Raw genomic sequence first — 27,949 nt, forward strand, 5'->3', positions numbered from 1 at the left:
GAGCATTGGCTTACGGACTGAGGGGTCCCAGGTTCAATTCTGGAAAAGGGCATGTAACTTGGTTGTGGGCACATCCACAGTAGAGAGTGTGCAGGAGGCAGCTGATCAATGTTTCTCTCTCATCAATGTTTTTAACTCTCTATCCCTCTCCCTTCCTCTCTGTAAAAAATCAATAAAATATATTAAAATAAAACAATAACAATTCAACATCATTTATTGTCATCTGGTGGTAACATAAGGGTATTGTAAGCCAATATAAATAAACTTGAGGCCTGGTACACGAATTCATGCACCAGTGGGGTCCCTCGGCATGATTCCCTGGCCTGCGGGATCTGGCCAAAAATGGATCTCCAACATCCCCCAAAGGGTCCCGGATTGCAAGAGGGTGCAGGCCAGGCTGAGAAATGTGGGAGGTTGGCCAGCCAGGAAGGGACTGTGGGAGGGCTCCAAGGCATGTCCGGTCCATCTCATTCAGTCCTGATTGGCTGGACCCCAGGAGCAAACTAATCTACTGGTCAGAGCATCTGCCCCCTGGTGGTCAGGGTGCTCCCACAGGGGGAGCACCGCTCAACCAGAAGCCGGGCTTATAGCTGGCAAGGGTAGCAGCAATGGCGGGAGCCTTTCCTGCCTCCACGGCAGTGCTAAGGACCTCTTGGGGGATGTCTGCCTGCCAGGGAGTGGGCCTAAGCGGTCAGACAGACATCCCTTGAGGGATCACACACACACACACCAGCTTCTGCTTCTGGAACTCGTTTCCTGAGCCATCACAGCCCAGCTGGCTCACTTCTACTACCTCAGCAACATTCTAAATAAACTTTCTCCTATCATTTGAAAAAAATAAAATGTAAACCAGGTCGCTTCATTCTCAAACCTCTCCTATGGCTTCTTATATCTAAATAAAAGTTCAAAGTGTAACCGGACAATCAATGGGTCCGTGCTACCTGTCACTGCTTGAGCCAATTAAGCAAAGACAGGGTTGAATCATAAAGGAGCTTTTTTCCCAATACTGCCGGCACTATATGAGAGCAGCAGGTCATCTACAAAAATCTGCTCTGCACCCCACCATAAGCCAAGTGCTTATATTGGGTAGAAGAACAAAGATTACATGGGGAAGTAGGCAAAAAGGTTTGCCAAATGGGCAGTTCACAGGTTTGGAGGTTTGCAAAAGCCTGTGAGTATGCAAGGGCTGGGGGTCTTCAAAGAGCTGGTGATATGAAAAGGCTGGGGGTCTTCAAAGAGCTGGTGATATGCAAGGGCTGGGGTCTTCAAAGAGCTGGTGATATGAAAAGGCTGGGGGTCTTCAAAGGGCTGGTGATATGCAAGGGCTGGGGGTCTTCAAAGGGCTGGTTTCTGCAATAAGATTATTAATCTTTCCATGCTAATAGGAGCTCCCTGTTGGGGAGGATGGGCTGCATTTCCAGGTGAGCTCCCAGGTCCCGAGTGCAGTTGTGCTGCCAGCCAGGTTAGAATGTGCCTTCTTTAATCAGAATAAAACAATCACGATTAACAGAGCATGATTAATATTTCCTACAATTAGCTGGTCCCCAATATTGTATTTCTGTCCCTATCACAAGTACCATTAAGGTGAGGGAAAGGCACAGACTGTTACCAGTTAGATAATAACAATAGTCACCAAGTGGTGAGTGTTCTTCCCTTGGTAGTAGACACAGTGGTAAGAACTTTCATTTAATCCCCAAATAAATAAATTAAATTGAATAAATAACAACTCCAAGTACTAATGAGCTGCCTATACCATCTCATTCCTTGTTAGCCCTCATCCCATCAACTACCATTCTCCCTCCCAGACACAGGTAAGATGCTAAGTGCTTCCTGTCTCAGAGCCTCTAGCTGCACCACTCTGACCTCAGTATATTCCTTAGGATTTAACTTAATTGAAGGACAGTGGCATCTACAATATAAACATTTATCTCTCATATTCAAGAAACCCAAAGGAAGGCCCAAGGTTTCAAGAGCCCACAGTCCTTCCATCTTGTTGCTTTGCCCTGTGAGTCCCCTCAGTCCACGGCAGCGGCAGGAACTCCAGTCAACGCGTTTGGATTCCAGCCAACAGGAAGGAGGAAGAGGAAAGAGCGCTCCGTGTTTCTATGAAATGTTGGGCAAAGGAGGAAATGGAAATCTCGGTTTTTTAAATTTTTTTTTTGAAGTTAAACCTTTGCTGTCTTCATGGAAGCCTGCGAGAACAATAATGCGGTGTCCTTTTAAAGTGAGCCTGTTTCAAATGCCCCTTTTCGTACCAGTGTGAGAGTGTCCAAAGCTGCCAAAGACCAGGCTGGAAACAGGCTCCTTTCCCCGGGGCCTTGCATTTTCCCAGAAGGAGTGAATTTTTGTCTCTTTTGGTCATTCCTACCTAGGCCACTACCTGTGCACATCTTCTGCCCTCTCCCCCCCCCCCAAATCCTTTGAGATTAGATGCCCTGGCTCTTTCTCTCAGCTCCCAGAAGAGTCAGCGGAGAGAAGGGAATTGAGTGAGGGGGAAACCAGCTCACGAGGCAGACTAGGGGAGGGGGCCAACAGCCCCTCAGCCCCTACTTTGCTCCAAGCACATCAGCAAGATCAGTGCCTGTGTGCAAGGTTTCTATAGCATTACTCCCTTGTACAGATAAGAAAAATGAGGTTTAGGCTGAGTGCCCCTTTCCAAATGCTGGAAATGAGTGAAATAAGGGAAACAGGACACTGTTGTGAGTTCATTATTCTCAGATAATATTCTTCCTACTTTCTTTAGGATGGGGGCTATTAAAATGTCCCTTCTTTTATAATATCATGATGATAATGAATCTTAGGTTTTTAATTTTAAAACATGCTCAAAGCTGTAGAGAATTTTTATAAGAGTTTATCTGGGCCAAAACTTTCAACCATTGTCAGGAAGCAGGATCTCAAATGCTTCAGAGAATGACAGTTTTGCAGTTTTTTATGCATTTTAAATTAAGGAGGGAATACAGGAAGGTGGGGGAAAATAGGAATATTACAGGAAGGTGGGGGAACGCAATGTGGGAATTAGTTAACAGGATAGTTAATAAGACTATGTGCTCTCTTGAAGGTGCTTACTCTTATTCTCAAAGGTGTGTTAACCTAGATGCACAAAAACAATGGTCAGGGCTTGCAAGGCAAATAAAAAAGTTATATACTCCTAGGCAGCGACTGCCCACCATGCCTTCTCCAGTTTGGAATTTATGATCAGATCAGCCTGTGAGGTCACTTTTCTATAGAACCTCCCCCCCTCCCCCCATGTACCTATGGCCCAGGAGAATTTAAATTTCTTCTGTGTTAGCAACAGAAACCTTTTTAAAAATTAAAAATAAAGGCACAATTCAAGTACACACAAATATATTTATTAATATTTATGTGCTACAGCATTTACTTATTAGGAACTTAGTCAATAAAAAATAGAGTATTTTTAATGAACACAAAATGTTGTGAAAAGGGTTTTTTTTTGTAGTTGCAAAAAGCCTCTGAAATAAATTTATCTCTGCATTTGTTTTAGTTGTAGAGTATCAAGAAAAATCTTATTCATAAACTAGTAGTTGAAAATATTTTCAGGTTCGTGTACTGTTTCATATAACTGATAATTTTATAATTTCCTGATTAAACAGAGATGACAAGAGATGATGCATTCTGAGATACACATGAAAATAGCACAAGTGAACACTTAAGCTTCCAGTATGTCAAACTTTGGTAGATAGCACATGAAAGGGCAGAATATGTTTTTTTACAATTTCTTAAATGTTATAAATATATAAATAAATAAATAAAAGCTTCTCTATATTTAGAATAAACATGCTTATTGGCTTTTTAAAAAGCTGCTTTATTGAAATTCATTTACCAAAAATGTTAACTGTACCACTCAATGAATTGTGGTAAATTCATAGAGTTGTGTGACCATTACCAATCCAATTTTAGAACCTTTTGATCACCCCAAAAGCTTCCTGCGAATCTATGCTTACTGATGCCAACTGTGCCCCCTTCACTTCTTCCTCCTTACTTCCTAGTCTTCCAGCTGAGAAGAGTAGATGGTCCTGGAAACTGGTGTGTTAGTGTCTGTGTGAAAATATCTGTGGTCTGTGTTCTTGTAAAGAGTGTCTGAATATAGCGACAGAACTTGAAGTCACGGATCTTTTTTTTTTTTTTTTTAATACATTTTTATTGATTTCAGAGAGGAAGGAGGAGAGACAGATAGAAACATCAATGAGAGATCATCATTGATCGGCTGCCTCCTGCACGCCCCCCACTGGGGATTGAGCTCAAAACCTAGGCATGTGCCCTGACAGGGAATGGAAAGGAACTGTGACCTCGTGGTTCATAGGTCGACACTCAACCACTGAGCCACACTGGCTGGGAGAAGCCTTGGATCTCGGAACCCTACCTGAGCAGAGCACAGGCTTCTTATTGGGCTAGGAGGGAAGATTCTCTCAGTAAAGTGCTCTTACGTGGTAGCCCAGAATAGGAGAGAGTTTGTTTCCTCAGTGTTGGTCCTGCGTGTATTTCCATCTGACTGGTGTATTTTGCAGGGATGCCCTGAATTTGAATTTATATTTGTTTTTTTGTTGTTGTTTTTTTTGTCTTTGCCTGAGATAATTGAGTTCATAGTACCACCTCGTGGCCATTGTGTCTAATTACAGTCTGGGCTTCTTGCTCTGGATGGAGGAAAGCTATTTCATTTACCTTTGAGTGTGGTTTTCACTGGGAAAATGAGACGGTGGCTGCTTCCAGCCTTCTCTGGGGCATTTCTAGGCGACTAGAAACCTTTGCCGTATTGTTTGGACTCATAGTCTACCAAGTGCAGCCTGTCTCCCAGGACTCCCAACAGAACACACACCCCAGTTCCTGGGTCAGAAGGGCCATCTCTGGCTTGTGGGGAAGGTACACAGAAGGGCTTGGCCACCCCAGTATCCGAAATATCCACCAGGTATTCGGGCCCTTCTGAGACCTGTTAAGAGAGTAGTTACCCACCGCTGGGGAGGGGCACTCAGGGAGCAACACTCCACTGAGAGAAACAACTTCCTATCCTTGATTGGTTGAGAGGAATTTAGTTATGGGAAATAAAAACTCAGAAACTCTTCCTGTTCTTCTCCACAAAACACCAGCTGGTGCTATAAATAAGAAATATGAGGCTGAGTCCTGCACATTTATATGTAAACTAGAGGCCTGATGCATGAAATTCTTGCAAGAGCAGGCCTTCACAGCCGCAGTAGCTGCCTGGTTCCCTCCCTCACAGCCAAGTGCATGTGCAGACATAGCATTAAAAAAGGAAACCCCATCTAAACATTCCCATTTTTATAATCTTTTTTTTTAAAAAATATATTTTATTGATTTTTTACAGAGAGGAAGGGAGAGGGATAGAGAGTTAGAAACATCGATGAGAGAGAAACATCGACCAGCTGCCTCCTGCACACCTCCCACTGGGGATGTGCCCGCAACCAAGGTACATGCCCTTGACCGGAATCGAACCTGGGACCCTTCAGTCCGCAGGCCGACGCTCTATCCACTGAGCCAAACCGGTTTGGCGCCATTTTTACAATCTTATCCATCGTTACATTTCCATGTTGTTTTAACCTAATTGTAGCAGGATTCGGGCTTCACCCATGGGTTTCTGTACCACAGTTCAAGAATGCCCCTATCAAGAAGTCCTGGAAATTCCTCTTTTCTATCCTGAGGACATATACAAATTTTAATATCATCCTTTGTGGCCCAACATTTCACAGTTTGAATTCCCAGGCTGCTTGCCGTGACGGCTCCTTGGACTTTTGAAACTGACTAAACAGGCGCCTCCAGTCTGGCGACGCTGCTCACCACCACCCCGCGACCCTCCACGCTGCTGCCGCTGCCCTGTGAGTCCAGTCCCCAGTCCTGCTTTGCTGCCACCCAGCCCAGTTCCCCGTGGTTCCCTGTTGGCCATCCAGCGATGGGAGCCTGCAGGCTGGGGGGAGGGACTGAGAGGTGGTCAATGCACCTCATAGCAACTGGTCGATTGGTCATTCTGGTCATGATGCCTGGCCTTTTATTATTATAGACTAGTGGCCCGGTGCACAAGATTTGTGCGGGGGCGGGGGGGGGGGTGTCTCTCAGCCCAGCCTGTACCCTCTCCAATCTGGGACCCCTTGAAGGATGTCCTACTGCTGGCTTACAGGGATTGGGCCTAAACCGGCAGTTGGACATCCCTCTCACAATCCGGGACTGCTGGCTCCTAACCAGTCACCTGCCTGCCTACCTGATTGTCCCTAACCACTCTGCCTGCCAGCCTGCTCACCCCCAAATGCCCCTTGTGCCAGTGTGCTTGCCCTCAACTGCCCTCCCTGCCAGTCTGCTTGCCCCCAACTCCCCCCACCCCTTGCTGGCCTGCTTGCCCCCACTTTCCCTCCCCACTGGCCTGCTCACCCCCAACTGCCCCCCCCTGCTAGCCTGCTCACTCCAAATTGCCCCCCCACTGCTGTCCTGATCACTTCCAACTGACCCCCACTGATGGCCTGCTCACCCCCAACTGGCCCCCTGATGGTCTGCTTACCCCCAACGGCCCAGCCTCCCATCAGCCTGATCATCCACAACTACTGTCCCATTCTGGCCTGATCACCCACAACTGCCCTCCCCTCTTGGCCTCTAACTGCCTCTACCTCGGCCCGCCACCATGGCTTTGTCTGGAAGGTCTCCTGGAAGGTCTCCCAGTCTAATTAGCATATTACCCTTTTATTGGTATAGATAGAGGTCTGGTGCATGGGTGGGGGCTGGCTGGTTTGCCCTGAAGGGTGTCCTGGATCAGGGTGGGGGTCGCCACTGGGGTGCCTGGCCAGCCTGGGTGAGGAGCTGATGGCCATTTTCAGGCTGGCCACGCCCATGGGTTAGAAGCAGGTATCTGGGATTTATTTAACTTCTATAATTGAAACTTTGTAGGCTTGAGCAGAGCTCAGGGTCGGCCAGGGCAGGCGGGAAGCTTGGCTTCCTCCATTGCCGGGGGCAACCAAGCCTCCTGGCTAATTGTTACCATTCATCGTGTGTATAGCTTAAAATTAAGCTATTTACTTTTAATTCCCTGGGTGCTAATATTTATGGGGTTTTCTACTTTTCCAGTTTTCAACATTTAATACATTGTTGTAAATGTGATAACACTAGAGCAGTTTTTGGGTACAGAAATGATTGCTGAGAAATTCGTTTGGGTTTTTTTTTTTTTTTTGGCAGCTTTACTATGATATGCTCAGGTGTGATTTTCTTGCATTTATCCTGCTTTGTCATTCTTAGAACTTCTTCAGTCTGTGGCTTGATACCTTCATACCAAGTTTTAGAAAAAGCTTGGCCAGTCCTTTTTCAAATATTTTTATTTTTATTGATTTTAGAGGAAGAAGGAGAGAGAATCATTAATTGGCTGCCTCCTGCATGCCCCCTACTGGGGATCAAGCCTCCAACCTAGGCTATGTTCCCTTGACTGGAATCGAACCCGGACCCTTCAGTCCACAGGTTGACACTCTATACCCTGAGCCAAACTGGCTAGGGCCTTTTTCAGATATTGATTCTGCTCCATTTACCACCCCCAGCCCCATTTAGGTCTTCAGTTACATGTATGCTAGACATTTCCCCCCCCCCCCTTCCCATATGTTTATTAGGCTTCTTAAAATGTAGTTGTCATCCTTTTTAGTGTGGGATTTTGTTTTTTTCCAAAGTGATAATTTTTATCCAAACTTTCATTTGGATGTTTTCTACATACCAGCCTACCACTAATTCTCTTTGCTAATCTACATCTAAACTGCTATTAAACTTGATTGATTTTTATTAAAATTTTTTCCCCTTTATTGATTTTTAGAGAGAGAGGAAGGGAGGATAGATAGAAACATCAATGATGAGAGAGAATCCTTGATTGGCTGCCTCCTGCACACCACCTACTGGGGATCGAGCCTGCAGCCAGGCAGGACCAGGAATTGGACCAGTGACCTCTTTGTTCATGGGTTGACACTCAACCACTGAGCCACACGGGCTGGGCATGATTGATTTTTAAATATAGATTCTGGTTGCTTGGTGATAGTCTATCTTTTCATTTATTCTCTTAAATATATTAGTCAGTTATTTTAATGCCAATGTCTGAGTACTCTAATCTATAGTATCTGTGATTTTATTTCTATTTTTTTTAACATCAGGTCCTGTTTTCTGAAATGGCTGGTAATTTTTGTTAGAAGATTTGGATGTTGACATCTTTTAGAGTGGATTTAATTTTCCTCCGCTAGACAAATAAATTATGAGCAGAACACTTTGATCCTGTGGAGGCTGGGCCATTTCTGGGCCCTTATTGCCAGGGGGTTGCCCTTCTGGGTTTCCAGGGCTGCCCCGCTACAGTAGGCTTGCAACTTCAAGTGTCTCCCCAGCACTGAGAGACTGCTGAAATGCATGCTCAGCTTTTAAGCTTCCGTCAGCTCCTTTCTGCTGCTTTTTCTGGGTTTTGCCTCGTGTGTGCCATTTGTCTCGAGAGGAAAGGGCGCAGTGTGCTGGGTTTCCTGTCATGAAGTTTCCTCCTTTCCAGTATTTTGGCTCCTTGAGTCTTTTTCCTATTTTGAGCAATTTTCATGCTCTTCCTATTTGCTTATTAGATATTTAATTGATATCTAATTGGGGTTTATGTGTTCAGAGTTGTGTCTGCCCCCATGAGAGGAGTTCCATATTTCATGATGTGGTGTTCCGCGATAGGAGTTTTTTCATGATAGGAGTCCAATGATAGGAGTTTTATCACAGTGGTATGGGTTGTTTGTTGGGAAATGAGCTATTTATTACAGGGGAGTTTAAAATTAACTTTTAAAAAGTTAATAATATATCTTATTGAACCCAATAAATCCAAAATATGTTTATTCAAACATGTAATCAGTATAAAAATGACTAATGAGTTATTCTACATTATTTTTTTAAAAGATTTAGATCTCTATTATTTTTACTGTTTTTCATTGAGGTATAATTGACATATAATTTCCTAAAGCCTTTAGTTTCTGGTGTAAAACATAAGGATCCGATAATTGTACATATCATGAAATGATCACCACAATAAGACTAGTTAATAGCCATCACCACACATTGTTACAAGCTTTTTCTTCTCATGATAAGAACTTTTAAGGTCTATTGGTAGCAACTTTCAAATATATAATACAGTATTTTAAACTATAATTACTATGCTGTACATTACATTTCCAGGACTTATTTATTTTATAACTGTGGTGTTTACTACAACCTCATTTATCTGACTCTCAACTTACCTTGGCTTTTTCCTCTACAGAAAGGCAGATGCTCTCCAGATGTCTTCCGATAAGGACCAAGTTTTTATCCCAATGTCACAAAGAAACACCGATGGCCTCCCGGGGACCACCCCCAAAGACCTGAAGATGTTTACTGAGGGAGCCGTGTTAAGTTTCCATAACATCTGCTATCGAGTGAAAGTGCAGAGTGGATTTCTACTTGGTCCAAAGACAGTTGAGAAAGAAATACTGATAAATGTTAAGTATGTGCATGAACTTTGGTTTAAACAGCTTTATCGACAGCAGTGAGCTCCACAGGTTTAGCCTCATGCAAGCACAGGTGCTATGACATTTTATTTGTATACATGTCTGTAGAGATACATAGACACACACTTTCATTTCTTTGGGCTCAACTGGGAATGAAATGGTTGGATCGCATGTTGGGTATAAGCTTAAGTTTTAAAGAATGGCCAAACTGTTTTAAAGTGGTCGTATCGTGTGCACCAACTTTTGTCTGAGAAACTGAACGATTAATGTGCCATTTAGCTTTTCCTGGGTAAGCCTCGTGGTTTAGTGGGAAGAGGCCTGGCTGTGTGACTTACAACTTCCCGACTGTGGGGATAGAACTGTAATCTCTGTCTTCAATATTCTAACCTGTGAGAGAAAAGATCTGTCACTGTAGTTTACGAGACAGACACTTCAGGTACTTATGCCCTTTATGTTCTAGAACAGCGGTTCTCCACCTGTGGGTCGCGACCCCTTTGGGAGTCGAACGACCCTTTCACAGGGGTCGCCTAAGACCATCGGAAAACACATATATAATTACATATTGTTTTTGTGATTAATCACTGTGCTTTAATTATGTTCAATTTGTAAACAATGAAAATACATCCTGCATATCAGATATTTACATGACGATTCATAACAGTAACAACATTACAGTTATGAAGTAGCAACGAAAATAATTTTATGGTTGGGGGTCACCACAACATGAGGAACTGTATTAAAGGGTCGCGGCATTAGGAAGGTTGAGAACCACTGTTCTCGAAGCAAGAGTCAGGAGGTTGAAAAGACAATATACTGTGAAAGCTTAGCTTAAGTTATGCAGTGGAGGTCCAGCATGACAGAATTTAGGGTCTAAATCAGGGGTGGGCAAACTTTTTGACTCGAGGGCCACAATGGGTTCTTAAACTGGACCGGAGGGCCAGAACAAAAGCATGGATGGAGTGTTTGTGTGAACTAATATAAATTCAAAGAAAACATCATTACATAAAAGGGTACGGTCTTTTTTTTTTTTAGTTTTATTCATTTCAAACGGGCCGTAGTTTGCCCACCGCTGGGACTCTAAATCAATACTAAACTATGATTTTCATTCTCTTCCTCCATGAATGAATTTATCATGTGGTGGCAGAGTGGGCAGGAGAGTGAGGAGGGAACGGAGAAAGGAACCTCCTTGGGACCGCATGTCTCTGTTCTTTCACAGGTGCCAGCCATGAGGATTGTTCGTGTTTTTCTGATTTCTAGAGCATTGAGCCTGATTCTTCCTCTCTGTGGAGTGGGGACTGCATCTAGGTTTCTCGGACACCATGGCCTATGTGTTTTGTTTAGTTAGTGTGTTTGTTTGATAGGGGAGATGAGTATTCCTGGATAAAACAAGCACTTTCTCTAGCTCTCTGAGACTGGAGGAGTGGTTATAAGAGCCCATGGGCCAGGTATGACCTCCAACCTGTACAGAATCAGATGCTTCTCATGCTTTCCTGATGCGTTCTATGGGATTGTGGTCTTTTCTGTTAGTAGCAGCCAACTGCTCCCAGGAGGCTAGGACATGACAAGAAGGGGTGAAAAGTTTTGCATGTGGGTGGGGAAGAAAGAACAGGGACCTGGGATTGGTTGGGTGGTGGTGAGGTAGGGGCTGTGTGGAGTTGATAGAACTTTCTTCACGCAGCAGCACGTACTGTCATGCCTGCTTCCTTGTTGCTTTGTTGTATTGGTTAAGAGGCCCTGACCAGGAAAATAAGGAGAGGTAGGTAGTCACAAAGCTTTTATCTTTTGCTACATGCCTAGATAAAAGTGACTGACTTTTTTGAAGGCTGACAAGGATTTTGTGGAACATAACAGTCAAGAAAAATGTTGTGCTAAGTGGTAGGTAACGAATAATTTGAAATATGTGTAGATTGAATGAATTTCAACTGCATACTGGGTGAGTGGACATTTATCTTTCTTATAGTTTAAAGCTAGTAGATTAATAACTTGGTACACTAAAAGTGTCATATGCTCAAGGTTTCATAATGATTTTATGGTTCAGTAGTATGCATTCCAGCAATCTATGAGTTATCTTTATGTGCACTGCTGTGTTCATAAAAACTGTACCAAATAATTTTTTAATTTTTCAGTTGTAGTTAACATACACTATTATATTAGTTTCAGATGTATAGCATAGTGATTAGGCATTTATCACCTACTAAATGATCACCCCAATAAGAAGTCTCAGAGGTCATCAGAGTTTCTTGCTTACTCGTATTTCTAGTTTAGGCATCTATGAGAAAGCGCATCCCTTTTATTCAATGTAGCATTTTTTTTTATTTTTTCTTATCACTAGGTTCTACTAAGGAGCATTTCTGTCATGGGAAAAAGGTAGCTCTCATTCGTTTTATTCTTGACTCATGTTAGATAGCACCACTACCATTCAAAGTAGTAATTATATTCCAAAAAAGCTGATGAGAAGCTTGATTTTTATTTTTCCTCATTTTTAGAACTAAGTAACTAGAACCTGATATCCTCCGTGGGAAAAGAAGATACAACAAAATCTGACTATGAACATCCAGAAAGGTCAGATTTTACTACCTTATGGAAAACCATTCTGTTATGCTTTGTGTCCATACCTACCATTTCAGCTTTTCCTCACCAATGCTAAAGATCTATGGAAAAATGGTCCATTCCAGGAGTTGTGTGGATATCCTATAATCTTCAGGGAAATTCATTATCTACTTGGAGATTTCTTAAGTTAATAATTTATTTGGAAATAATTTCAAACTTGTGCAAACATACCCTTTTACCCACTTGTTAACATTTCACTTCATGTGCTAGTATGTTGTCTCTTGTGACAACCAATTGTCATTAGCATTTTTCTGAACCATCTGAGAGCTGTCCACATGGCACTCTATTATCCCTAACTCCTCCAGAGTCTATTTTTTACAACTAGGAACCTCTCCTGTATAACCAGTCAGTCATTGCCTGGGAGCAGCCCAGAGGATGCACAGCATCTTAATAGCTGCAGTGATGGGTCCTAAGGGGCTGTTGGCCACCATGGTCTTCACATAGTTGACTGACCATCACATCATGTCTCCTTAATCTCATGCAACCTGATATTTTCCTATCTCTCTCCAGGTGATGTTGATCATGGTGGTGTCTGCCAGCCTTTACCATAATGTCACTGTTTTCCCCTATTTCATTAATAGATATTATAAGCAGAGTTACCATGACATTATTCTAAAGCCTTATTTCACCACCTAAGCCCTCATTGATGTCTCCTGCCTGAATCAGCAGTAACTGTCACTATGGTAGCTACCAAGGGGTGATTTTCTGTTTTCATCCATCTCCTTCATTCTGCTTCCATCCATCTCTTCCATATGGACTAGTTTGCATTCTACTGAAAGGACAAACTCCAGTCATCATCTCTTTATTGATTTATGTATATCAGTATAGACTCATGGGTTCATATTATACTTAGTACCATTCAACAGTAATGCGTTGTCATCATGATTAATCTTGATATGCCTATTGTCCTTCATTTGGTCAGTGGGAGATCTTTAAAAGTAGGTCTGTTCTGTTTTTTGTTTTTTAAACTCATTCTCTCATATTTTGAGTATTTTGTTGGCACAGCAGAAGTTCCAGACTCACTGTCTACTTGCCTGTCTCAGACCTGGCATAAGCTGATCTTCCTTTTTGTGGAGTTTTATATTTACTAACTGAGATCTGGATGTTTGGAGTGTTCATTGGTATTGGGATGGCATAGCTCCTAGGCCTTCTCAGCAGACAGACCTAGGGAGCATATGTACATATACATGTATACACACATCTAAACCTTTTTATATCTGTTTGTATATATAGAGCAAAACCCATGACCTCCAATTCTGATCTAATACCCCAGGATTATTTCCACGTTTCCATGTTTGTAAAGCATCTTCTCAAAAAGTAAAAAACCTGGTTCTAGTTATTTAAATATATTTACTGATTTGCTCAACCTATTTTCTTATTTCTTAATAAAAGCAATCATGCCACCCATCATCCAGCTGTCTCTGCTCTTCCTCCCATCTTCCTTTACAGCCTGTGATATAGGGTGCTGGCTATTGCTGCTTCTCTACCCAGCACTTCCATCACCTTCACACGAAGAGAGAGGTAAAGTCTAATAGAAATGACAGATGCATTATGTGAACATGATATAAGTAGGAGTGTAACTAATTTTTCTTTCCAGTCAGGCTATACCTATTTTCCACAAGTCTTTTTCTACCTCTGAACATTTTTTTTAAATTGAAAACATTTGTTTTTCCTGTAAGTAATCTATACTAATAAAAAGGTAATATGTAAATTAACCTTTGGAGGTATATTTCTAGAACTCATAAATGATGAAAATCTCGGGGTTCTTGCTCTACGTGTTTCACTTTGCTTTAATTTGGCTTTAAAAATTATTTTCAGTCAAATTAGTATTTATTTCTAATTGGTGTAGCAGCCAACTTGTTTTCCTAAAGCCTTTCTTAGGACACTCTATCTCCCATCCCTCCCCCCTCTCTTCCTTTCTCCCTTCCTTCTGCCAGGGTTTCTTACAGACTGTCATGTGCTGGGCTCCCTTGGATTTTAACATCTGTGGGCAAAAGAGACAAAAGTAGCTCCCTGTGTGGGCTGTGCAGGATCAGGAAGGAGGAATGAGATGAGGGAGGGAATGATTTACAGTTGATGAGTAGACAGGAAGATTGGTTGGAAGACATCAATGCTTTGGGTGAAGATGAGCTTTTCAGGTTGTCATGGCTCTAGCTCAGTCCCCCTGTGCTATTCCTTACTTAGAGGTCATGAAGATGGGGTATTCTGCTGGCTGCCGCTTCACATGATGCTTTCAGTCTCCTATGTAAAGTGTATTTTGGAAGAATAAGTCTGAGCTGCTCCCATGTGTTGGGGGCCAGATGTAAGCTGGCAAGGCCCTGACACCCATGTATGCTTATTTTCATGTTATGAGTGATTGGGCCCATTTTGTTGGGGCTCTGTTCATGTGATTCTCTTTCCACTAAGGTGCTTTCCTGTCTTTACCTACAGGCCGCCATTGCCTGAGTCCCTTGCCTGGATTTCTAGGCAAAATAAGTTGAAGGAGTTGTTCTCTTCCTTAGAATAAATTTATCAAATTGATTGAAACAATACATTAAAAATATTTTACCTGTTATGAAATTGTAAACACAACAGAAATTTAGAGAGAATAGTCTGATTTCTATAGTTATGACATGGTTGTAGTATAATATGCTGGTGTGATTGCTAGAAACTTGGTTTCCCTGTTGTTAACATCTTCAGCTTTTTATTTCTGAAATATTTTAAGGAAAGTTATTAATAATTTATTTCTCCCTAAATATTCATTATGCATCTTTTTTTAAAGGCCATTTGCCTACATTACTATTATCAACTAACACAATTAAGAATATCTTTTAAAATATATATTTTTATTGATTTAAGAGAGGAAGGGAGGGGAGAGAGAGAAACATTCCTAATAGTTTATTACTGTTTGGCAGTACCTTGAAGTTCTGGCAATGGGTAGGAACTTAGATTTCTGAGAGAGGATGGAAGATGGAGAGAGGCATAGAAACAATGATGAGAAAGAGCCATTGATCCGCTGCCTCCTGCACACCCCCGCAACGGCATTGAGCTTGCAACCTGGGCATGTGCCCTGAATGGGAATCGAACAGTGACCTCCTGGTTCATAGGTTCACACTCAACCACTGACCCACACCAGCCGGGCTTTTTCCTAATGGTTTAACAAATATATTGACCTCATAGCCAGCTATCTTGTCAGTTGAACATTTTTGGAAAGGCCTAATACCGCCCTTCCCCCCAAATCATTTGTCATCTTGACTACACAAAAAGTCAAGGTAAGAGTTCAGGTGTGCTGTACTAGTAACGTCTTCTTGAGAATGCTGGACTTGTTCTCTGTATTGGATTTACAGCAGCATAATAGATGATGATTTAGACCTGAATTTAGCAAATGCAGTGGGTACCATTGCTAAACTGGGTATTCACATTCTGGCAGATCCAGGTGAACCCTGGAATTCTCCCAAACAGTCCTGCTATGCCTTAATTGGCTTTGCTTCAATAAGCACTGAAAAGAGCCAGAACATACTTTTAGGTGGTGAATGTTTCAGGGGTCAAGAGTTACGATAAGTAAAGCTATCTGGGAGACCCAGGTTGATTTGGAGCAGGTTTTGTGCCAGGAGACAGAGAATTGTTGAGATCTTGTGAGACTGAATATGTAAAAGGAAAGAGTAAATTAGTGAAGGCAGAAGAGAGGGAGAAGTCATTATATTCCGTCTCTCCCAGCCTCATCTCCCTCACCCCCTGAAAGTGAGTCTTTTTTTCCCAAGACCATCATGCTTGTGTACCTGGGTTCCCTTCTTCTGTAGGTCACCGCTGTGAGCCCTATAATAACCCTGCCGACTTCTTCCTGGATGTCATTAATGGAGACTCCTCTGCTGTGTTATTAAACAGAGAGATCGAAGATGGTGAAGGAATGTGCATCTGTCTAGAGTCACAGATTATCATCCATTTGAATTGACTGCAGTTGAGCAGTGTGGTATGTTATTAAAACGTGACTTTGTGAATTTATATTACTGATGCTGCTATCTGATACCAGTTGCCATAGTTAGTCCAGGCTGCTGTAACAAGACTACCATAGGCCAGGTGGTTTAAACAACAGACATTTATTTCTCATGGTTCCAGAGATGGGGAAGTCCAAGGTCAAGGCACCAGCAATTCGGTGCTTGTTGAGGTCCCTCTTCCTTGTTCATAGGTGGACCACCATCTTCTCATGGCCTCTTCACATAGAGAAGCGGGAGGGACCTCTTGGAGCCTCTTTTACAAGGACACTAATCCCATTCATGTGGGCCCACCTTCATGACCTAAGCACTCCTCAAAAGCTCCACCTTCAAACACCATCACACTGGGGATTGGGTTTCAGTAGATGAATGGGGGAGGGAGGCAGGCATAAGTATTTCATCTATAGCATCACTCAACACGTATTTTGCTGTCTGTGAGTGCTGTATTTTTAATATATAAGAGCACATTTATGTGATAGTGTCAGTTCTGAGTGTTTTTTTCATTTTAAAAATGCTCATTTTTATATAGTATCTTCAAATAAGAAACTTCGTTATTTATGCATTTGCACACAGTGGAAAGAAAGGCAGAGGTTTTTCTATTAAGAATTACAACTGCCTATGGTAAGAAGTTTATTTGAAAAGAATCAGGGTACACATCTTATAGCTAGGAAATGGTGAGTGAGTTTGCTGTATCCACCAGTGTATGGATACAGCAAGTCAGGCCATTAACTTATTTTTCTAATGTGTAAAGCAGTGACAGGTCTAATAATTTTTTATAGTCAAACTTAGAATTAAGGTGTTAGGGAAGAATTTAAGAAGCTGATTCCAGAAAAAATGGGCTACATCAGTTATTTTGTTAAAGTTTCCCCCTGTCCACTTTTTTTTTTCATTGTTTATTTATCAAGAGAAACTATTCCTTAGCTCAAATATTCATGTTTCATAGTTCAGGAACACAGGTCAGTGACAAACTTCCTTGGAATTCAACCCAAAGAAATTCTTTACATTCCAAGATCACTTTGTACTCTGAAAGATACCAGCCTTCCTCATCTCCTCAAAATCTTTCATGGAATCATAATTTCTGTAGAAATCTGCATATGCCTTCTTTCTTGGTTCAGCTACACCAAACTTATAGGAAGCTGCAACCCCCAGGGATACAATTACGGCTCCAACAATATGAAATCTCAGAGGCTTGGCCAGAAGGCCACGCATCTGAGGTTTTGGCAAAGTACTGGAAGACATGGCAGTTATATTCTCCCCAACACCAACGTCCGTCCTTCCAGAGGGAGAACTGGAGGACCCCTCTGTCCACTTTTATTCCAAGCCAAGGAGACTGAAGAGCCTTCCAAGAGAGATAAGCCACTCATAGAAAAACTAGCTGAGTGTTAAGTCAACTCCACCTTCTTCAGCAAAACAAAAGTTGAGTTAGATCAACTCTTGGGGATCAGAAACAGAAGAAGAGCACAGCCTTCAAGGAGATCACCTATGCCACCTCCTTCTGTCATCAACTCAGATGGGTTTCCAAGCGCTCCTTCAAAAACTTACTGGGTAATCCCCAGGCCTCCATAGCTCAGGTAACCTGACAGATTCTTCTAATTATGCTGTGAAATGTTCATGTGGGGGCATTAGATTCTGATACAATTTACTATAGATTATACTTATCCTCTGCACACACTTCCATCTCACTTCATTTGGGATATGGAAACAGACAGTGGCACAAATTAAACACTATTAAGTTTTCACTTAGAGAAAAAATTTTAAAGTAGTTTTCTGGACTACCTAATTCAATTTTTTGCTGACTTAGACAATCTATAATAGATCATCTTTGTATAGATCCCACCTCCCCCCACGCCCCTCCCCCACCCCCTGCTGCAAATGGTGAAGTAAAGGAATTGTTTGGCCACATTTGTGGTTTCCTGGTAGCTGCACACATTCATTTCCTGATTTAGTCAACAAGTTTTTATCGATCATGTGCAGCGTTTGGGAGCTTGTACACAGTAGTGAGCAAAATGGGTAAAAATAAAATCCCTGCGCTCCTGGAGCATACTTTCTTTTGAGGAGAGACAGCTGTTAAACTCATACAGAAATAAAATACATAGCGTGGCAGAGGGAAGAGTGGGCCACGGAGGAAGTCTAAGCAGGTAAGTGGAGAAAGGAAGAGAGAAGGAAAGGAGAAGGAGAAGGAGAGAGAGGGGACAGGGGTTGGTTTGCATTTTAAATCAGGTGATCAGGGAAGCCTTCATCTGAGTGTGGGAGGGGCCGCCGCTGTCTGAGAGGAGAGCCTGTGTGCAAACGCTGCTCCTTGTCATTGACCTGCATTTAGGGATTCTAGTCTAGGAGAACACTAGCCCCCAGAATCAGTTTTCCAAGAACACGAAGGTAGTAAGCAAACTGGACTTCCGTTAAATAAAGCTATTCACTGTCTGACTAATTTTATCTTCAAACTTCTATGCATATATGCATAACCCATGGACACAGACAATGGAGTGGTGAGGACCTGGGCAGGGAGAGGATGGGAACAGGCTGGAAGAAGTTAATTGGGGGGAAAAGGAGAACCTATGCAATACTTTCAACAATAAAGATTTCATTTTTAAAAAAAGATGAAATAATGTTGCCCTAGCCAGTTTGGCTCAGTGAATAGAGTGTCGGCCTGCAGACTAAGGGTCCCGGGTTTGATTCCAGCCAACGGCACGTACCCTTGGTCTGGCGTGGGCAGGAGATAACCAATAGATATGTTTCTCTCAAATTGATGTTCCTCTCTGTCTTTTCCTCTCTCTTCCACTCTCTCTAAAAAAATCAATGAAAAAATATCCTTGGGTGAGGATTAACAACAACAAAAAGATGAAATAATGTTCTTTTCATTTTTGGGCTGACGCTGTTGATAGTGGTTGATCATTGCTCCTGTATGGTTTTCCTGTTATTCTCAAGCTCACTGTCATAAAACACTCTAGTATTTCCTTTTCATTGGTCCATCATTTCCAAGGGTATTAGTCAGTTATTTTTGAGGTTGTTAATTTTATTATTGATCATTGAATTTCTGCTGACTGCATAGTTGGCTCTGATGAACCTGACTTCTTCCCACATGCACCATAATTTCCTACTTCAGTACTGTTGCCCTCTGATTATTAATACGAAGGGCCTCGATCCCTCTTTGAGAAGTACTGCTAATTGCTCCAGACATTTTTGTTATTTGGCACTTTTGTCAGAAATGAGCACTTTTGTGTACTATCAACCAAGGGTAAATTTCTATTCTTTTAGAGGAGATTTGATGTCTTTTGGAAACAGGTCAACGTTGGCCAACAGAGACACTATAATGGAGCTGCCATTTCAGGGCGAAAGCAGCCATAATAGCATGGCTGTGCTCCAATTAAACTATTCATGGACACTGAAATTAGAATTTCATGTGCATTTCAAATAATCAGTATTTGCAAATCATATACATTTTTCTTGTTTTCTTTTTTTCAATCATTAAAATGATGGTAAAGAAATCATTCTTATCTCATGGACTGAAGAAATAGGTGAAGGGCCCTGTTTGGCCTGTGGGCCATAGCTTTCTGACCACTGGTTTTGGAATTTTAAACTTGCTTGTATGTCAATTGCTTCTCTAAATGTTGGAATGTGTAGCTATAAAAGTGTTTTATGGCCTCCTGCTGTGCAGAAGCTTTTTATTTTGATGTAGTCCCATTTGTTCATTTTTTCTTTAGTTTCAAGTGCCCTAGGAGCTGTATCAGTGAAGAAATTGCTTCGGCATATGTCTGAGATTTTGTTGCCTTTGGATTCTTCTAGAATTTTTATGGTTTCCTGTCGTACATTTAAGTCCTTTATCCATTTTGAGTTTATTTTTGTGTATGGTGTAAGTTGGTGGTCTAGTTTCATTTTCTTACATATATCTGTCCAATTTTCCCAACACCATTTATTGAAGAGACTATCTTGGCTCCATTGAATGTTCTTGCCTCCTTTGTCAAATATTAATTGAGCATATTGGTTCGGGCCGATTTCTGGGCTCTCTATTCTATTCCATTGATCTATATGCCTATTCTTGTGCCAGTACCAGGCAGTTTTGAGAACAGTGGCTTTGTAATACAACTTGATATCTGGTATTGAGATCCCACCTACTTTGTTCTTTTTCAGGATTGCTGCAGCTATTCGGCGTCTTTTTTTATTCCAGATGAATTTTTGGAGAGTTCGTTCTAGATCTCTGAAGTATGCCGTTGGTATTTTAATGGGAAGTGCGTTGAATTTATAGATTGTTTTGGGTAGTATGGACATTTTGATGATGTTGATTCTACCAATCCATGAACACGGTATGTTCTTCCATCTGTTTATGTCTTCCTCTATGTCTTTTTTCAACGTCCTGTAGTTTTCTGAGTAGAGGTCTTTTACCTCTTTAGTTAAGTTTATTCCTAGGTAGCTTAGTTTTTTCAGTGCAATGGTAAACGGGATTGTTTTTATAATCTCTCTTTCTGAAAGTTCACTATTGGTGTATATAAATGCCTCAGATTTCTTGGGGTTAATTTTGTATCCTGCTACATTGCCAAATTCATGTACTAAGTCTAGTAGCTTTTTGATGAAGTCTTTAGGGTTTTGTATGTATAATATCATGTCGTCTGCAAATAAGGACAGTTTTACTTCCTCTTTTCCAATTTGGATGCCTTTTCTTTCTTCTTCTTGCCGAATTGCAATGGCTAACACTTCCAGTACTATGTTGAACAGGAGTGGTGAGAGGGGGCATCCCTGTCTTGTTCCTGTTCTTAGGGGAAATGGTGTTAGTTTTTGTCCATTGAGTATGATGTTGGCTGTGGGCCTGTCATATATGGCTTTTATTATGTTGAGGTATGATCCTTCTACTCCCACCTTGCTGAGAGTTTTTATCAAAAATGGGTGTTGAATTTTGTCAAATGCTTTTTCTGCATCAATTGATATGACCATGTGGTTTTTTTCTTTCAATTTGTTTATGTGATGTATCACGTTTATTGATTTGCGGATATTGTACCATCCTTGCATCCCTGGGATAAATCCTACTTGGTCATGGTGTATGATCTTTCTGATGTACTGCTGGATCCGATTTGCTAAGATTTTGTTGAGGATTTTGGCATCTATGTTCATGAGGGATGTTGGCCTGTAATTCTCTTTCATTGTGTTGTCTTTACCTGGTTTTGGTATTAGGGTGATGCTGGCTTCATAGAATGAGCTTGGAAGTGTTCCTTCCTCTTGAATTTTTTGTAGTAGTTTGAGGAGGATAGGTTTTAGTTCTTCCTTGAATGTTTGGTAAAACTCCCCTGTGAAGCCGTCTGGTCCTGGGCTTTTGTTTGATGGAAGCTTTTTGATGACTGCTTCAATTTCTTCCATAGTTATTGGCCTGTTGAGGTTTTTAGATTCTTCCTGATTGAGTTTTGGAATGTTGTATTTTTCTAGGAATTTGTCCATTTCCTCCATGTTGTCTAGTTTGTTGGAGTAGAGTTGTCCATAGTATTTTTTAACAATCATTTGTATTTCTGTGGGGTCTGTTGTTATTTCGCCTCTATCGTTTCTGATTTTGTTTATTTGGGTCCTCTCTCTTTTCTTCTTGGTGAGTCTGGCTAGAGGTTTGTCAATCTTGTTTATCCTTTCAAAGAACCAGCTCTTGGTTTCATTGATTTTCTGTATTGTTTTTTTGGTCTCTATGTCATTTATTTCTGCTCTAATCTTTATTATCTCCTTCCTTCTGCTCACTCTGGGGATTTCTTGTTGCTCTCTTTCTAATTCTTTGAGTTGTAGAGTTAGATGATTTACTACCATTTTTTCTTGCTTTTTGAGATAGGCCTGTAGAGCTATAAACTTCCCTCTCAGGACTGCTTTCATTGTGTCCCATAGGTTTTGGATTGTTGTGTTTTCATTGTCATTAGTTTCCAGGATGTTTTTAATTTCTTCTTTGATCTTGTTGGTAACCTAATCAATATTTAATAGCATGCTATTCAGCTTCCAGGTATTTGAGTATTTTGGGTTGTTTTTATTGTAGCTTATTTCTAATATTATGCCATCGTGGTCTGTGAAGATGCTTTTTATGATTTCAATCTTCTTGAATTTGGGGATACTTTGCTTGTGACCCAATATATGGTCTATTTTTGAATATGTCTTATGAGCATTTGAGTAGAATGTATATTCCCTGGCTTTGGGGTGAAGTGTTCTGAAGATGTCTATTAAGTCCATCTGATCTAGTGAGTCATTTAGGATTGCTGTATCTTTGCTGATTGTTTGTCTAGAGGGCTTATCCAGTGCTGTCAGTGGTGTATTAAAGTCCCCTACTATGATTGTATTGTTGTCGATCTCTCCTTTGATATCTTCCAGGAGTTTTTTTATGAATTTGGGTGCTCTTGCATTGGGTGCATATATGTTTACCAGGGTTATATCTTCTTGTTGTATTGATCCCTTTAGTATTATGAAGTGGCCTTCCTTATCTCTTGTTATGGCCTTCACTTTGAGGTCTATTTTGTCCGATATAAGTATTGCTACCCCAACTTTCTTTTCCTTTCCATTTGCCTGAAAGATATTTTTCCATCATTTCACTTTCAGTCTGTGTGAGCCCCTTCTAATGATGTGGGTTTCTTGTAGACAGCAGATGTATGGGTCATGTTTTTTAATCCAGTCAGCCACTCGATGTCTTTTGTTTGGAGCATTTAGTCCGTTTACGTTTAAAGTTATTATTGAAAGGTACTTGTTTGTAGCCATTTCTTTTTTTGTGTGTGGCTGTTTTCTTTCTGAGCTTTTTATTTCTTATTTTTATACCAGTCCCTTTAGCATTCCTTGCATTGCTGGCTTGGTGGTGATAAACTCCCTTAGCCTTTTTTTGTCTGTGAAGCTTCTTATTTCCCCTTCAAGTTTGAATGATAGCCTTGCTGGATAGAGTATTCTTGGATTCAGTCCTTTGCTTTGCATCACTTTGTAAATTTCAGTCCATTCTTTTCTGGGTATGGCCTCCTGCTGATAAATCTTGTATCTACAGTCTTAGAGCTGTACTTAGGTTTCAACTAGTCATTTACATGAGTCAGACTTTGCCTCTGATAATGCAGTTAACCAGAGGATGTATTTGGAAGGTCTTAGACTGAATAGATTCTCTGTATAAGAAGAATTAATGCTCATTTAACATGCTATGGGTTTTCTGATCCTCTCTTAGAGATTCGTTGTTTCTATTAGCATATTAAACATTTGATATGGATTATTTTTTTTTAGTAATGTTCATAAACATCCCTCAGAAACTCACCTTTAGAAATGTTGGCAAACATATAACCACAGACCAGATACACAGATACACTGACAGGGTCTCCTTGCTCAGTTGTGAAAAGTTAAGTTTGGCTCTTTGTTTCCCTTTTCTTTTTAGAAAAATATATTTTTATTGATTTCAGAGAGGAAGGGAGAGGGAGAGAGAGATAGAAACATTAATGATGAGAGAGAATTATTGAATGGCTGCCTCCTGCATGGAGCTCACAACCCAGGCTGTGCCCTAACTGGGAATCAAACCATGACTACGGCAGGGATCAAGCCTGTAGCCAAGATACTGACCCTTGACAGGGACTGAAGCCGCAACCCTTCAGGCCGTGGGCCAACATTCTAACCACTGAGCAGCACCGGCTAAGGCAAATTATTTGTATTTTAATTTAGAAGGCAGTCTAATAGCATACTCTTTTATATTTTCCCAAGAACTTTGGTCCAATCATTTAAAGTATCTATCTCAATGCTGTGGTTTGCTTATGTAGCCATATATATTATAATAATAAATGGTGTGTTAAGTTTTTACCTTTAATTGAAACTCTTCTTTCTTTTTAAAAAAGTAATCATAATAGTTATCCTGGGACTGGTTATAGATGCCATTTTCTATGATCTAAAAAGTGACCCCACAGGAATCCAGAGCAGGTAAGTACATTTGGATCTTGGTTTTGAGGACAAGCTATTACTTTTTGTAAGGTTATAGAAATCCACTAGGAGTTTGAGTTTCAGACAAGTATAGGATGAACTGAAGAGTAGAATAAGTCCGACTTGAAAGCTAGCTGTGTGGGAAGGTTACTTTTCATATGTGGTGTAAAATATACAGAGCATGAAGTCTACCCTCCTATCCAGGTTTAGGTGAACAGTTCAGTGGCGCTAAGTGCGTTCACATTGTTGTAAAACCATTGCCACCCTCCAACTCCAGAATGTTTTTCATATTCTGTTTTAGGATAGCGAGAAGCTAGAAAAATTCCAAGGTGGGAGAAATAGGGGAACCTGAGACAAGAAAATGAAACAAGGCCAAACTGTTTGGCAGCCTGCAGCCGGCTTGTAAATCTCAAGCCCTATGGTCCCCCAACCAAGGATGCTGGAAGGAAGTGGTGACTACCTCTCCAAAGACAGCAGAGGAGGGAGGAGAGGGACAGGAGAATGCAGTCTTCTCTCATCCCACTCCCTAAACAGGAGAGCTAGCAGTCTCAGGACTTGGCAAGATAAAACTGTCAGGTGCTTGTCACAAATTCTGGGATAGCCACAACCAAGTAAAAGGGGGACCTTGAAAATTAACTTGCACCAAGACATTCGGCAGAGGAACTTAAACATCTATAGACGGAAAAGCGTATAAGGCAGAGACCCCCCACCCGACCGGCTCTTCAGAGTAGCTTGAGATTTGCTTGCCTTGCTCCTTTGATAAATTTGCATGTTTTACTTTCTTAATAAATGAGTTTCTTAATGAATTCACTTCAACAACGCAATAATCTGGAGTCACTCATTTGAATTCATTCTTAGGCCAAGATAAGAATTGAGGTGGGGCCAGCCCTCTCCCTCTGACTCAGGGGGCTGTCCCATAACACCTCTCTGGTGTCTGTATATTTAAAATATGCATTAGGACCCTTAAGGAGACATGAAGGGTATGGAGTGCCACCTTAAAACATTAGAGTCTATTAAGTTATTTAACAATAAAACTTAGGATATGGAAGGAATTTTACTATCTACTAGTTCAGAATCATTATGAACATTATTGTACTGTTAAGTGAAAGACCTAACAAATTGAGCTGAATGTTGCCTTCTCCCATGTTTCTGAAATTAGCTTTTCCTATGATATGAGGCTTTTGTGTGTGTGTGTGTGTGTGTGTGTGTGTGTCTAGAAAGTTGCATATCTGCTTGTGCAGTGGGCCTGGCTATTTTTAATTTATTACATTTAAAAAAACACTCTCTTAATTTTGTGTCATTTTAAATAATATATCACTTCATCCCTTTTAGTTTCTGCTCACATCCTCAATGTTAATTAAGCTTTTTGGTTGTCCAGGGAACTGTTTCAGGAATTCTGGCATGCTGCTTTCATAAAATTTATTTATTTATTTATAAAATATGCTTTTATTGATTTTAGAGAGAGAGAGGAAGGGAGAGGGAGAGAAAGATAGAAATATGCATGAGAGAGAAACATCGATCGACTGCCTCCTGCATGCTCCCTATTGGGGACTGAGCCCACAACCTAGGCATGTGCCCTTGACTGGAATTGAACCCAGGGCCCTTCAGTCCATAGGCCTGTGTTCCATCCACTGAGCCAAACTTGGCATTTTCCTTGCCACTTTAATGTGAATAGTTGTTTAATGTTTCTCATGTGAGGAAACAGCTCAGCAGGTAGGAATGCCCTAAGAACGTGTAACTGACGCAGTGCTTTTCTTCCCCTCTCTCTCCGCAGAGCGGGGGTGCTCTTCTTCCTGACCACCAACCAGTGTTTCAGCAGCATAACAGCCGTGCAGCTCTTCGTGGTGGAGAAGAAGCTCTTCATGTGAGCGTGGCTCTGTTCCCGGAAGGGCGCTGTCCGGTGTCAGGGCTGTTGGTCAGACTGGTCACATCCAGAAGCTGGCCACGGATTGGTCCCTGGGATTACCAGTGTTCATTGAGAAAAGCAGCCTGGGGCTGGGAGGGACATCATGAGCATGTGGGGCCTGAGACCAAGGGAAAGGGAGTTTAAAGATTAGGGTATAGCTGCAAAGGCAAATGGCACAGAGAATGCAAGAGATAGAGGCTGAAAAGGAGCTTTTGTTTTAGCAAATAAGAAGTCACGAGGACCTTCACGTGAAAAGTTTGAGGAGCTCGGTGGAGAGAAAGTAGTGGGTTAAATTGTACATTGAAGGTAGGGAAGTAAAGTTGACAAAGAATATAGACCATGCTTAGCCCTCAATGGAAGGGCGGATGCAAGAGGCAGAAGGCAGATGGTTTGTTTCTTGTGTTTTTCAAAGTGGGAAGAGATTTGCCCATAGTTACAAGCTGGAGGACAGGAATTGTTAGGGAGGGAAAGAATGAAGATTTGTGGAAGAGTTTGGACTCACCGGAGGAGGAGGTCAGGAAGAGGAGGGACCTAGGTCTTCCCTGGGGAGGATTTGATAATTGAACAGGCATGTATGGTTGGGAGGCATGATCATTGAAGGAAGAAGTGTCATGTGTTTTCATCACAAGATTGGGAGGCATGAGAAGGTTTAGGGACCTGAAGATGTCCCGGGGGTGGGGGGAGAATAGCAGCACCACCTTCTTCATGGTCAGAGTGGGGAGAAAGCAAAGCCTGTGTGACCACTGAGATCATGGAAACCCAGAGTCAGAGGAGAGGGAGGAGAGGTAGGACGTGTTTACCTGGAGTGGGGGTCCTGAGGGCTAAGTGGGCGGCATGGGGAGGGAATTCTAGACTGAGAAGAGGGGTCCTTGCACAGAGCTCTCGGAACCAGACTGGGTGAAGCTGTAGTTGTTAGACCCCTGCTGGCAGCAGAATGGATTAATCATCTGGCCTGTGTCTTCTTGAACTAATGTGGGATGAATTTTTGTGTTTGAGGCATGAATATATCAGTGGATACTACAGAGTGTCATCTTATTTTTTTTTGAGAAACTCCTATCTAATGTACTACCCCTGAGGATGTTAGCAAGTATTATACTTACTTGTATAACATACTTCTTGTGAGGTAAGTGATAAGATACAAAGTATGTGTCTTTAGTCTCAGAGGGAAGCTAATTTCTTTTGGCAAGCATGATTTTGGTTCTTAAAACTATAAACCAAGCCACGAGATAAGGAAGCATCTGTCTATTGTGCACAGTATGAAGTAACTGTCCTCTAAGGTCATTTTTGTGTGTCAAGATTTTATCAAAACTAACTTTTAACCCTTTTATAGTTTACTGAGTGATGGCATGTCATATACAGATGTGGAAAGAATTCATTAACATATTGAGATTGGCTGGCTGTCGTGGCTCAGGGGTTGAGTGTTGACCTATGAACCAGGAGGTTAGGGTTCGATCCCAGTCAGGCCATATGCCCGGGTTGTGGGCTCGATCCCCAGAGAAGGGCTGTGCTGGAGGCAGCTGATCAATGATTCTCTCTCATCATTGATGTTTCTGTCTCTCTCTCTCTCTCCCGCTCCTTCTCTGAAATCAATAAAAATATTTAAAAAATATTTGAGACTATGTTGGAAGAACTGGAGCTGGGATATTAATCACCCATTTATATTCGAGTGTGTGTGTGTGTGTGTGTGTGTGTGTGTGTGTGTAGATAGGGAAAGATAGCAAATTTGGGGGCTTATTGGATAATAAACATACTTGTTCAATACATGTAGACAGATTCATTTGTGTTGTGTTTAGGCTTCCCTCCAAGCTTATAGTCTTGGAATTTCCATATAGTTCACTGATATGCACATACAGATACCAGTAATATATATATGTATATTTGACAAAGCACTATAGGACAAGGTCCACTGATTGAAATTATGCCTCAATTTTACAAATAAGGGGTGTTTCTTAAAGAATTAGGCACAGAACCAGACCCTCAGCTCCTGACCAGTGTTCTTGTGGCTGCTCCAATACCTCCAGAGTGTATGACCCGCAAAAGTGCCCCGTTATAGCTATACAGTAGTTTTGTGAAACTTCATTTAACCCCAC

General features: G+C 41.5%; 1 protein-coding gene and 1 pseudogene across 1 annotated transcript; one reads left to right on the forward strand and one right to left on the reverse strand.

The window, feature by feature from the left end:
* Window positions 1-16,953: 16,953 nt before the first annotated feature.
* Window positions 16,954-17,360, reverse strand: LOC132216537 (cytochrome c oxidase subunit 6C-like). Its single transcript, XM_059665805.1, has one exon. It carries the CDS (start codon window positions 17,303-17,305, stop codon window positions 17,078-17,080), a length of 228 nt encoding a protein of 75 aa, XP_059521788.1. The 5' UTR covers window positions 17,306-17,360; the 3' UTR covers window positions 16,954-17,077.
* Window positions 17,361-18,072: 712 nt separating this feature from the next.
* LOC132238552 (broad substrate specificity ATP-binding cassette transporter ABCG2-like) lies at window positions 18,073-26,981 on the forward strand (annotated as a pseudogene).
* The last annotated feature ends 968 nt before the right edge of the window (window positions 26,982-27,949 follow it).

The sequence above is a fragment of the Myotis daubentonii genome, chromosome 1, assembly GCF_963259705.1.
Source record: "Myotis daubentonii chromosome 1, mMyoDau2.1, whole genome shotgun sequence".
Classification (NCBI taxonomy): domain Eukaryota; kingdom Metazoa; phylum Chordata; class Mammalia; order Chiroptera; family Vespertilionidae; genus Myotis; species Myotis daubentonii.

What these genes read in the sequence shown, in the direction of transcription:
- LOC132216537 (XM_059665805.1), bottom strand. Translation starts at nt 17,305, where the DNA reads ATGTCTTCCAGTACTTTGCCAAAACCTCAGATGCGTGGCCTTCTGGCC.